This window comes from Pelodiscus sinensis, chromosome 1 (assembly GCF_052426305.1).
Source record: "Pelodiscus sinensis isolate ZL-2025 chromosome 1, ASM5242630v1, whole genome shotgun sequence".
NCBI lineage: Eukaryota > Metazoa > Chordata > Testudines > Trionychidae > Pelodiscus > Pelodiscus sinensis.
Window position 1 is genome coordinate 162194316 of NC_143052.1, and position 13628 is coordinate 162207943.

General features: G+C 39.5%; 1 protein-coding gene across 3 annotated transcripts in view; it reads left to right on the forward strand.

The window, feature by feature from the left end:
• Positions 1–13376, forward strand: part of ZNF654 (zinc finger protein 654) — a 63569-nt gene extending 50193 nt beyond the window's left edge. For all 3 annotated transcript variants that reach the window (XM_075908696.2, XM_075908689.2, XM_089773153.1), the window contains 3 exons: positions 1253–1394; positions 4629–6930; positions 7902–13376. In XM_075908696.2, coding sequence (XP_075764811.1) covers positions 1253–1394; positions 4629–6930; positions 7902–7909 — 2452 coding nt within the window. In that variant the 3' untranslated portion in view covers positions 7910–13376. The remainder of the gene's footprint in view (positions 1–1252; positions 1395–4628; positions 6931–7901) is intronic.
• The last annotated feature ends 252 nt before the right edge of the window (positions 13377–13628 follow it).

Sequence of the window (13628 nt, forward strand, 5' to 3'; positions counted from 1 at the left end):
AAACAAGTCCTAAAAAAGATCTCTCCCACCTCATCTCTAATACCTTTGGACCAATATGGCTACAATCACACTGCATAGTACAGAAGGCATCACTGTTTGGAAAAGGTTGATACAGTAATGATATATACATGCACATGGAGAGACATCAGTATCTTCTAATGGTAATTCATAGGTAGGGCCCTGACAATGTCAGTTATAGAATTTTTAAAATATAAACATCATGAATTGTAATACTTAAACCTGAAATTTCATGATGTTGTAATTGTAGGAGCCCTGACCCAAAAGAGGTTGTGCAGGAGGTTGCAAGGTTGTTGTAGGCGGTAGTGTTATTGCTACCGTTACTTTTGTTCTTCTGTTGGCAGCGGCATTGACTTCAGAGCTGGGTAGTTCCACTGCTAGCAGCAGTGCAGAATTAAGGATGGCATGGTATTGTATTGCCATCTTTATTTCTGTGCTGCTGCTAGCAGCGTGCTGTCTTGAGTGCTGAGTAGCCAGCCTGCAGATGCTACTCTATAGCCACCCTGTTCTGAAGGCAGCACAGAAGTAAGAGTGGCAACACCATGCGCTTCCCTCCCCTACCCTGCACGATAACTTTGGGACCTCCACTTTGAGACATGCTGTGGTCTTTCTTGAACTCTTTATAGGATAGGTTAAAAGTGTCCAAAAAACCCAGTCCATAACTCCTTTTTCAAGCCGTGAATTTGTTAGGGTCCTACTTGTAGACTGATCCATTCCATTATTAGGAGAGCATGTCCCTACTATCCTACAGTATTGTTACCCTAAGACTTTTATGCCCTGGAAAGCTTCCCCGCCTTACATTGAGTGTAACTTAATCCCAGAGTATATTAGCATGACAATCATGACAGTCGTTTTTCCTACAATCTTGGCTAGGGGGAGGTAAATGCTAGGAGCTTTCTGTTTTGTTCTAGTTAAATGCTAGAAGCTTTTTGTTTTGATGTCCAGTTCTCTGTGATACTCAACTGGATCCATTAATCTTATTGCATATCTTAGTAGATTTGTGATAAGCAGATGCATCAATGCTTTAAGTCATAAAATGGCACTTTCCATCTTGTTTCCTGCATATATTTGTGGTTTTAATTAGTTTGGTCTTTAACCATCACATATGAATATCATTTCAGAATTACTGGCATCCAGATAATATGCATAGTCAAGCTGTCCACGGAAACACACCTATCATAGGGACAGCTCAGTTTCAACCATAGCCTAACAACTTTTGTTTTTATATTTATAGGGACCTGATATTTATGTGGAGTAAGCTGCAGCTTAAATCTAACCCTTCGAAACAAGTATTTGTTGATCAGTGCTACCAGCTTTTAAGGATAGCTACGAATGTCAGAGTAATTTTCCCTTTCATGAAAGTCATTAAGGATGAAGTAAGTGGTGATCTTTTGTAATTTCTTGTATTACCAGTTTGACTTGCTCATTGCTATTTCATTTTCTTGTATGGTGAGCCATTGCAGCAAAGCAGGGAGAAAAGGATAGCTAAACAACACAGATCTCAAATTTAGTGAGGCTCCAAAAAACTAGGTTTTTTTTCCTACTATTTAAATGAATTTTTCTCATATTTTTGTCCAGGTTGGGAGGAGCCCACATAAAGGGCAAAGTGACACTACAACATTTAACAATAAATAAATGTACAAAGTAAACTATAAAAAAGTTGTATAACTTTTTACAGTTCTCATAGTCTTAGGTGTTGCAACAAGAGTAATATGCTTGCATGCAGAAATCTGAAACTCTGTTCCTTTTGGAGTTTCTTCAGCAACAGCCACTCTACAATAAGCTCTATGGGATACTAGAACTCAGCATGTCAATAGCTCAATACAAGTAACTTGTCAACAGCATTCAGAGAGGAGTTAAAGGTCCAGTGATCTAAATGATCAAAGCATCTATAGATTCAATAAATGGGAAGGAGAAAAATTGTACATGTATATTTCTCATCTAAAAGATACGGTTGGCTGATCTTTAGTATTTTTGTATAAGTTCATTTAACAATGGTTTTTAATGTTTCGTCATTGGCTGTGATTCTGTTGTCATTTTGATTAAATAGTATATTCTATATAATTGCTTTTCACTTGGATTAAATATATCACTGTTTATTGTTAAAGGCTTTCACTAAGCCTCTCATTTGTCCTCTGTCTATTGGCACCCTAATTCCAGAAGAGCACATCTCCTAAAACTTTTTGGTACACTTCCTTAGAGAAAACTATATATTTTCCTTTTTGGGGCAAATATGGATTTTGAATTGTCTAAAGGGTGGTGGTATCAATTAAATCATTGGTTGCCAAACTGTTATCCATCCACTACAAGTGGCTGTTGCAGTATTTACTGGTGTTCTGCAAACATCTGGCTAGTTACATGGCTGTTTCCTTAGTTTGTATTAAAAGGAGCCAGAAATACTCTAAATATTTTTTCTAATACTCTTTTGCAATGAAAGCAATTGGTGTAGTTGACAAGGATGTTATTACTTTGCCAGTAGGAGAGCTGATGATCCAGGCAGTCTCAAATGACAGGAAGTGTGATCTGCACGAGAGTCTCCACTAAGACAAGGCCCATACTATATTCATTATCGGAGAGAGGCAGCAAGGGGGAGTGGAACAGCATCCACAGCTGGGGGGAGCCAACTTAAAAGTCTGTTTTCCCCCTCCCCAGCACCGTCTTCTGGGGAGAAGGGGTGGGGAACTGGCAGTGCTTCTGCCTTTTGAAATGTAGCAAGACCAGGGCTCTTGCACGTTTCAAAAGTAAAGAGCTGCCAGGAGCGCGGGGGATTCAGTCCCCCACTGGTCCAATGCTCCTGGCACTTTGCTTTTGAAATGTACAAGAGGCCCTCCCGGGACTCTTGTACATTTCAAAAGCAGGGAGCATGAGGCCAGCAGGGGACTGCTCGAGCCCCCCTGGCTGTGCTCCCTGTGGTGCTTCGGCCTTTGAAATGTAGCAAGAGCCACCAGGGCTCTTGCTACATTTCAAAGGCGGAGGCGTCCTTATTGACAAATCGAATAGTGGATGCAAATTACTTCAACTATTCAATTAGTTGATTCATCTAAATTTACTAACCTTAATGTACTATAACAGATTTGCTTCATTTGTGTATAACGTTCATTGTTTGCACTGCAATAAAATAGTATAATTTTTTTCCTCATGGTTAGGTTAATCTGGCATTGCTCTGTTAAGATTGAGCTAAACACCTGCTTTTTAGATTTTTAAATGCTGCAGCAAATATGAGACTATCTGTGTATTTGTTAATATATCGATATTGAAGGTGCATGCAACATATAGCTATAATAAAAACTCGTTCCCAGGCTTTTCATTAATCACAATCCCTTATTTAAAGTAACTGTGTGTCAGATAAAATGTGAAATTTATGAATGTTCAGAAATACAGGTGAGGGCCTAGCTTATATTTTAAATTAGTATTTTTCAGGGTGATAGCTTACCATTTCAGAAATGTCAGGCAATTGCTAGATGTCAAATTAGGCTCCCAAAATCACTTGTCACCTTGGAAAAGTTAGACCCACATTTGTAGTTTTCATTTTTTACGCAGTGTATATATATGTTAAGTGAGTCAAAATGGAGACATATTTAGAAATCTTGACGAAAACACTCCATTGTATTCTTCTTTCCTTAGAAGTTGTGCAAACATTTATAATCTGCCTAGTTATACTGTGAAATATAGAGCGATTAAACAGGATACAGGGAGCAGAATAGTGCTTTGCATAATGTTCCCTTGCATGCAGTTATTTACACTGTAATTAAAATATGCCCAAACCATTCTCCAGCTGTCCTTTTTGACTATAGCAATGTGCAGTGTAAAAATATCTGAAGCTATATTGACAGCACTAGATACTCAGCCTGCAATGCAAACCAAATGTTATGTTTGGGCTTAGCTGTATAGGTTGGATCTCCCTGGTCTGGCACCCTCATGACCTGATTGGTTCTGGATGAGGGATTTTTTCAGACCAGAGGAGGCCATTTCTGGCTGCCCTGCCTCCCATCCCGCCCACTCCACTGAGCTTCACAGCTCCCTCATGCAGCCTAGCTGGACTTCATGCCAAGCTTCCCAGATGCCCTCCCGGAAAGCCCAGCTGAGCTGCTCACCAGGTTTCCTGGCTTCCAGCCTTCCCTCCACCTTGGCAGCCCAGCTGGGCTGTGCACTGGGCTCCCACCCCCTCCCATCTGCAGTCCAGCTAAGCCACATGACGGGCTCCCAGTCTCCCCCGGCCCCCTCTGCGTCATGCTGGACTTCCCCACCCCACACACACCCTCCCCATCCCATCCCACACACTGCACTGTGACTCTGATACTAGAACATCCAAAGTCTGATTGTTGGGCCAGAGTGTCCTGGTTTATAGAGATGCAAGCTATAATGTATTTTATTGCTTTATTTACATATCACTTAATCAAATCTGCTTTCGGAATACTTCACAAACTTAAACATTTATATTAACAACTCCACTTGTCTTTGAATATTTTAGTATACGTTGAAATGTATTGTTTTAGAACTGAATTTTTTTGTTTGCTCTTTCTTTTTCCTTCAGACAAAATATTTTGCCTGTCACAAGCCAACAACAAAAGCAGGAGCTGTATAATGAATCTTAATTTCTTTTTCTGTAGGTTGGGGAAGATGGTTTGCAGATTTGCGTTGAAATATGTGGATGTGCTTTGCAGTTGGACCTTCGTGAAGATCCAGTCATGAAATGTCTCATATATAAAACGATTGCTCATTTTTTGCCAAATGATTTGGAGATACTCAGAATTTGTGCGCTTTCAATTTTTTTTCTTGAGCGCACCATAGAATCGTATTACACTGTTGAACTTCTATACAAATGTGCAGATGAAGAGTATAATGAGCACACTAGTTCTGTTCAAAATCGTGTACGTTTTGAGTTGCTTCCAATTTTGAAGAAAGGTTTGTTTTTTGATCCTGAGTTTTGGAATTTTTTGATGATCAAGCAGAATTGTTTATCGCTTTTGGGGGATAAAGCATCTGTTGGCTTAGGTGAAAGTACACTGGAAAATTCTACTGCCACTACAAAGAAGCCGATGGAACATCAGGATTTGAGTGAAGATCTTGTCTCTTTAGCAGATCTAAGTAGTGAGGAATTTGACCCTGAAGACCCCTCTGGAGCCCAATCCAAAGGTCATGCAAGAAAGAACCATGCAGCTTTTGGATTATCTAAAATGGATCATAATGTACCAAGGCATCGGTGTGCATTATGCAATAGAGAATTTCTTGGTGGTCATATTGTGAGGCATGCACAGGCTCACCAGAAAAAAGGCAGTTTTTCATGTGTAATATGCTGTAGGAAGTTTCGGCAAAGAGGACTCATGCTGAAACACTTAAGGAATCATGTTAAGAAAATACAAAGACAGCATCTTGCTGCTACCCATCAGGATGATCCGGAAACCCCTGCTTTAAATGAAGTAAATTGCTCTCAGGCATCAGTCTCTTTCGAAAATGGGAATTCCAATAGTTCTAAAGATAATGAACCAGAGGCTGCAGCAGATCCCAGTACTGAGATAGAAGTACAAAACCATGACCAAGTATTGGATGTGGCTGAAAATGATGTATGCATACAGGATGATATTCTTGAAAATGGCAGTTGTGACAGCTGTTTAAATAATGCTCCTGAGCCTTTAACTATGGAGACTTTGCCTGAGGGTGGCGATAGCCCTAGTCAAGAGTCTCCTATACTTCATAAGGTAAATGGAGCTTTATGCTCTCAAAAAGATCTGGATGTTATGGATCAAGAAGGTAACTTCAAGTGCCCTGCCAACAGTTGCATTAGAGTGTTTAAAAAAATAAGATTTCTCAATAAGCATGCAAGAAAAGCTCACCCAGCTGATCTTAAGGTACAGCAGCATATAATGAAGTGGAATAAAGGAAAATGTCGGTTCTGTCAGAGAAAATTTGCAGATTCTCAGCATTTCATAGACCATCTGAAGCGACACGTATATCCAAACGTTTACTTTTGTCTACATTTTAACTGTAATCAGAGATTTAAGCTGTCCACAGAGCTTGCAGAGCATACAAAAAGTCACAATGTTTTTAAAGCTCAGTGCAATTTTGCAGAGTGCTGCGAACTTTTTGAAGAGCTTCCTTTGCTGTATGAACATGAGGCTCAGCATTATTTAAACAAAACACCTGAGTGTACTAAAGTAAATGAAGAAAGTTCTTCAGATACTCTATCAGAGTCAGTTGGTGGTTTCCAAGAAAAAGATGCATCTAGTAGCGAAAAAGAAACTGTAGATTTACCAGTTCCAACCTGGAAGGCAAGGAAAGACTCTACAGAACCAAAGACATATATCCAGAGTATTGAGAAGAAAACATACAGTGTAATTCAGAATGGGAATGAAAATTCATCTGATGTTACTGCTACAGTTTTAAGCTTGATAGACCAAAAGATGCCTATAGTACAGCCAAATTCTGAAAACTGTAATGTTCGTGACCAACTGGTCAATGGGCACAGTGAATTGGAACAGACTTGTTCAACTTCAGCAGGTGCAGCTTTGGACAGAGTGGCAGATGAAACAAGGACAGAAAATGGGTCAATACCAGTTTTACAGAATTGCAATGATATACCACAAAATAATTCTGTTGCAGTATCTCAGTCACCTTCCAAACCAAATCAGACAACAGAAAACACTTCATATGGCTTAATTTTGACAAAACCATACATTAGACCGTTGCCTCCGAGTTACCTTGATGAACGATACATTAGCATGCCAAAACGTAGAAAAACTGTAACTGATAAAGTAGATGCCCATTCTGAGCAAGATAAAGCTAGTAACAAATCAACAGAAAGATTTAGATGTGGGAACTGCCTGACCATTTACTGTAACTCAGAAGCACTTGAGGCTCACCTTGCACAAAAGAAATGTCAGACGCTCTTTGGATTCGATTCAGATGATGAAAGTAAGTCTTAAAAGGCTTCTAGATATGTTTAGAGATAGAAACTAACAGAGAAATGGCCCTTAGAAACAGTCAGACTTCCAGACAGAGAGGAAGGGAAGATAAATAGAGCACATAACCAATTTCAATATGCTAGAGTCTTAAAAAAACAAACCCAAAAAACTAGTTGAATTGAGTGGTAATTACCTGCATAAAAACAAAGTATTTTAATAAATTGGAAGCAGTTACATTTTTCTCCGCATGTACAGAATGAATCATGATTTCCGTATTCGTGCACGTAATAAAATTCAAGTGGTGGGGTGGGCTCAGGGTTGAGGGACTTAGAATGGGGAGGGGGGGAAAGGTGCAAGACATTGGGTATGTGTGTGAAGGCTCTCTAGTGGGGCCAGAGCTGAGAAGCTCAAGGTTGGGGCAGAAGGCTGGGCTGCAGGGGAAGAGGTGGTGTCTAACTGGGGGTATGGGGTGGGGCTGGGGAGGAGGGGCTTGGGGTGCAGGCCGCCCAGGGGCTACAGTGGTGACAGAAGACTCCCTGCAGCTCTCTTCCCTCTACAGCAGCACCTTAGCTAGGGAAAAAGGCCCTCCCGCTGCAGCAGGTCTGTGCCAGGTCTGAGGCTCCTCTCCAGTGGCCACGGCAAGTCCAGGGCAGATCCATGCTGGGGCTGGCATGGAGAGGCACTTCTCTCCACCGTAGCCCTGAGCACCTGCATATTGCTTCAAGATCATGCAGCTTAGGAGGAACTTAGATCGGACGATAAACTCAACCTAAGTATTTAGGAAAAGAAATGAGATTTGCACATCAGCAGATAGCTTTGATGAGAGAGCATTCAGACAAGATAGACGTGGGTAGTTAAATCCTATGCATTTTCTGCTTGCATGTTCAAAACTAAGCATATTGACAAACTCAAGCAAAATTCCAAATTAAAGCACTATTTGAATGGGAACAAAATGAAACCTGTACATGATCTGTTTTACAGGTGCCTGATTAAATGTTGTGGGAAGATGCATCAATTGAGGAGTGGTGTGAGAGAACACTACATGAAGAAGCATCAGTTTGCTGTTTCCCAGATGGCCTTAATCATAAAGCAGACTTCAGTTACTAAAGAAAAACGTGACCTTGATACAAGACAAAGCACATTTTCTAGACAGAACTCAGAGGAATAGTAGGAGCTGTGCAGGTTTTGAATCCAGAAAGGTTGCTCTACAAAGTCCCCAAAGTACCAGTTATCTAGAAAGCCCCATGAATTCCCAGATCAAACAACAGTACCATCTAGTGTGTCTGGCATGAGTACTTAAGAAAACACTGCTGTAAAATGTGCCACTGGTTTAAAAGTTGTAATAAGAGGAAACCTTTCCTCTCCGTGCTCTCAATTTGTTTTTAATGAAAACTCTTGGAGGTCATTTAAACTTGTGTTTAGAATTCAAAAGGAAGAGCGTAGGGAAAATTTTAAAATTGACAGTGGGTTCCAATAGCCAAAATGTTCATGTATAGAACATAAGGAAATTTTCATCAACAGTTTGATATTGGAAATATCAGCTGAACAAAAACACAGTTCAGATGTGTTTTAAAGCCCAAAGTACATGGTGAAACTGCACATATTGACTTTTTGGAAATGTTAAATAAGTCCATTACAAACACCGAGGGTGCATCTACACTGCGCTGTAGGTCAAAATAAGATAGGCAAATTGCATATCTTCTTCAATGTTATTTCAAAATAGCTTATTTCGAAAATTGGTGTTGTCTACACAACACTTATTTTGAACTAAAACACTATTCCAAAACATCCCTTATACCTCATGGAATGAGGTTTACAGGGATATTGGAATAGCGAGCCTGTTATATTTTGAAATAACAGGCGTGCTCTGTAGATGTGGAATAACTATTTTGGGATAGCTCCGGTATCCTAATATAGTGCTGCAGTGTGGAGGTAGCCTGAGAGATTTATTACAAGTAATATGTCTAAAACAGCTGGTCATAGTAATGCATCAAAATCAAGGCTAAAAAATAAATGTGTAGAGTGAAGAAATTTGAGCTGGAGTATAGAACTAAAATAATCCCCAAACATAAAAGTCCTTCAATTCGTAGTATCACAGTGATGGAGCATCGAGGGCAAATCTACACTACAAAATTAGGTTAATTTGTTTAATTTGACTTTGAGCATCTGATTTAATAAATGCAATTTTGCATGCCCCCACTAGGTGTCTTTGGCTGACAGAGCACATCATCACTGCCCGGGGGTTGCATTGACTCAAGGAGTGATGCACTGGGGGTAGCTATTCCACAGTCCCTGCAGAAAATTGGAATTCTGGGCTAAGGTCTCAATGCTTCATGGGATAAAAACATAGCTGTGGGTGGTTATATAGGTACATGTCATCAGAACTGTCTGTGGCTGAGAATCAGCCTTGTCCTGTTATGCTTGTCTAAGCTCCTTTATTGTTATGTGGCATTGCTGTGTGTTCCAGGTGTAGCCCTTATACACCACCACACCCTGTGCGATTTTAGCATAGATACCAGAATTTCTTTTCTGGTTTGGAGCTCTTCCCTTCTTTCCCCTTTCCCCAGTAGTCAGATCCACTGTCTCCTGAACTCTCTGTGCTGCAGGCATTTGTGACCCTGGGCATACATACTCACCTGTGCTGGTGAGCTCTATATGCTGCTCCAGTGGGAAAGTAACATTCAGAAGTTCCTGGGACTACTTCTGCTCACTTGGCTGAAGAGCACTGGAGTTCAAAGTGCTTGCCAGATCAGCGGAGCCCTCTGGATCATCACCTGGAGGCCAGAAATTGAATTACAATATGCAGTGTTTCCATTGCCCTTAATTTGAAGAGTGAATGTAGCCTCAGGCTATGTCTTCACTAAGCAAAGATCGATTCTGCCACGATCTATTCAGGAGTTGGATTTAGTGGGTCTAACGGCTAAATCAAACTCCAAATGCATCCCTATTGGCACCTGTACTCCTGCTTTTTTGCAAGGAGTAAGAGAAGCCAAAGGGAGCATTTTCTCCTGTCACCTCTCGCTGTGGAGACAGCGGGAAAATTTATCTTAAGGTAAGTTGACTCCAGCTATGTAATTACCCAACTCCAGATATGTTATCTTAATTCAGCCTTCCCCTTGAGTAAAACCTGAACCCAGGTCTACACTATACTCCTTCAGGTGGAGTACTTGGGTCAATTTTAACAGCCCTTTAGGTCGATGGGAGGGACTGGGTAGTGTGCACACACTTGTTACAAATGTAACCTAAAGTTGAACATGTGGACCTAAGTTTGTAGTATAGACCAGCCCTGAGTTTTGATTTACCAAGTAATGCTCTGTCATGTAGAGAAGGGGTAGGGAAAATCTAACAGATCAGCCTTAAACAGTATAACAGTGAGTAGGAGTCTCTCTGAGAACTTTGTTAATAAAAAAAAAGCAATATAACCTTGGGCCAACAATTGGCTGCTGATAAAAATGACATCCAGAATGAATCTGTAAGGCTGGAAAATTTCCACATGTTGCCTGTGTCTAATAGACCTAAAGACACAAAACAAACAGGCATTCTTGAGTTTTCATCAAAGGAGATATTGCAAATGCTCAGATTTTCAACCTCATTGATAAATTGCCCACTAACAGTGCTGCTTCTTTTTTAGATTACACTAAATTCATTTCAGACCCTGCTTGTTGCTGTTAGCTAGATGGCTGGGTACGGAGTGGTGGAAGCTATCATTGATGAAAATAGTGGGCGTCAGTCAAACTTTCACAGTAATGTAGGACAACACAAGGGCTTTCCCAGCTCAATTAGTTTGCTCATTGAATGATTCATCACAATATATTTACAGTATAGTAAGGCAGCCAGCTCACTTACTCAGCAGATTACCTAAGAATTGCTAACAATAAAAATATGGATACGAGATCTGTTTGTTGTAGCTACAGCTTACATTTGCAAACAAGGGTTTCATTGTAAAGTAGGTTGTTAAATATTTCTGGCACTTAAAACACTATAATTGAAAAAGGACTCTGCTAGCAATCCCTTGCGAAATCAAATAGATGTTCGTGTAACTTCTCCCTCCATTTTCCTTTGCTTGGAGGAAAAAAAAGAATGCAAACTCAGATTATTACTTTTTGAATCTTAGAAAAATGGTTCTTTAACTTAGCTTTAGCCAAAAGTAAACGGGTATAAAATTATGATCACAGGTATGTGTGCATTACATTAATACCAATGTTTGGGGTACATCTAGAAAGATTTGTATGACATTTGAGGCACCAAAGAATGCATCTTTTATTTACAAGATATAAAATGCATCATATGTATAAAATTGATTTTTTTTAAAATAAATGAAACCAAGGGAACATAAGTCAGTCAAATGTATTTCCTTACTTGCACTTATCTATTGTAAAGTCTCTACCAATTAACTTTTAAGAGCCTGGTTATATTCTTTGGAATATTCCCAGGCTCCCCTTTATTTTTTAGTTTCAGTTTGTTTAAATTGCTTAAATACATCTGGAAAAAAATAACTTTAGAGTATTAAGTTATAGAAACTTGAAAACTTGATTAGTATGTATTAAAACTCTAAGTGTACTTAATCATTGCTTTTCATCATTATTACAGCTCTACGTGTTGCTTTAAAAACATGATTGGGATTTGTATTTTCTTGGTTTAAAGTGTCGCTTATGTGCATCTATGTACATGCATAAAACTGTGACCATAATTTTTCTGCCTGTTAAGCTCATTTTTGTTTGAAGATGCTTGTTGCGCACAGCCATCATCTTAAATCACATGTTCAGTATACGTAATTTTGAAAACTCTAGATTTTATTTTACTTAGGCAGACACTTAAAGGTAGGGCCCAGTGAAATTCACGGCCATGAAAAATGCGCCACAGACCATGAAATCCAAGTGTCTCCCTCCTGCTCGTTCTTTGAAATCTGGTCTTGTGTGCTATACCCATACCATACAGATTTCACCAGAATTTCTTAACTTGGGTGTCCTGTCTCAAAAGGGAGTTGTGGAGGGGGAGGGTCACAGTATTCCCACCCATTCTTTTGTGCTTCCAGCATCAATGCAGAAGTAAAGATGGCAATGCCATGCCATGTCATCGTTCCTTCTGTGCTCCTGCTGGTGGGGTCACTGCCTTCAGAGCTGGGATCCTGCATAGCAGCCACTGATCTCCAGCTGCTCAGCCGTGATGGCATTGCTGCCACCTGCAATGACACAGAAGTAAGGATAGCAGTATCCTTACCTCCCAGAACCTTTCAACCCCCTTCCCAGAAGTTTTTTTGGGTTGGGACCCCTACAATTACAGCACTGAAATTTCAGATTTAAATAACAGAAACGTAATTTATGATTTTTAATATCCTATAACTGAAGTTGAGCAAAATGCACCATGAATTAGGCAGGGCCCTACTTAAAGGAATAAGTGGCAGGTAACATTTTGAAGTGCTGATTTTAGTTCAAAATATGCTTAGCTATCCCTTTGTATAATGTTACCCGTTTCCATACTCAGTTGCAATATTAAGCAACTATAATTTGAAAATAAAATGTTTTTATAATGTGTGGGATTATTATACATGCTTTATAGGATTGAGAAGCATTTAAGTCACCATCCTAAATTGAGTTTGCAATTTCCAGGGGTTAAACAAGTTCCTAATCTAGAATTTATTTTTACTCCAATATTGGTACATGGCTTTGATCCAGCAAAGAATGTGTGTAACTTTAAGCATGCAAATAGTCCCATTGAAGCTAATGGCAGTATTGGTGTGCTTAATGTTGTTCATGCATCTGAGTGCTTTGCTGGGTCAATGTCTGTGTGCTTTGTGAAAATTGTCATATATTAATCATCTTCCTCCAAGTGGGCTTGACTTGGCAGTTCCTTTTGTAGAGCTCATCTGTTACTCCTTGAACACGCTCCATTATAAAGGTCATGTAAATCCTAACTTTCAAAAGTTGCTGCTTGATAGGCACCCTTTACAATAATTGTGCAGTGTAGGTTGAAAATGGTCATATCTATGGGGAAAGGTTACTGGTACTTGGGTTATTTAGCCATATTCATTAAAAAAACCTATAAATTGTATAGTTTGGGTAATTTATAACATTAAACTTGTGATTTTAATATCACAATGAAGGTTCAGCTGTACTCATTTATTTTATTGTTTAACATCAGTGATATGGATGAAAGACTTAAAAGGGGTAGTAGTGTTACTTTTTTAATTTATTTGGTACTGTATAACACCTTTCTGACTAAATGCAGTGTATGCATTTTGGGACTCTGTTAATTTGTAAAAGCTATTAAAATTTCAGCAAGAAAGGAAATTTGTGCTTCCTTGTTGAATGTTAAATTATTTTACTTTTCGTTTATATAAGAGTACAAATTAAAACTGAGCCATCAAACTGCAATAAATCAACAGTAGTGTTTCATTTTAAAAACCTTTTTGTACTGTACATAGATTGTTCAATAAAACATTGTCTTTGTTGTTAATATTAAGTGAGCTTGTAATCTGTTCGGGAACCTGCCTGATAAAAGTATTTGACCACAGTATCTACTGTTACTTGGTACGCAGTGTAATACTATATTGCAGTGGTTCTCAAACTGCGATACATGAACCACTGGTGGTCTGCAGCCACCTTTCAGGTGGTCCATGGCTTGAGCTCAGTCACACACCCCTTTCACCCTTGAGTCGCTCCCTCTTCCCATAGCAGGGACCTTGTGCTGGTGCTCCAGCCTTGTGCC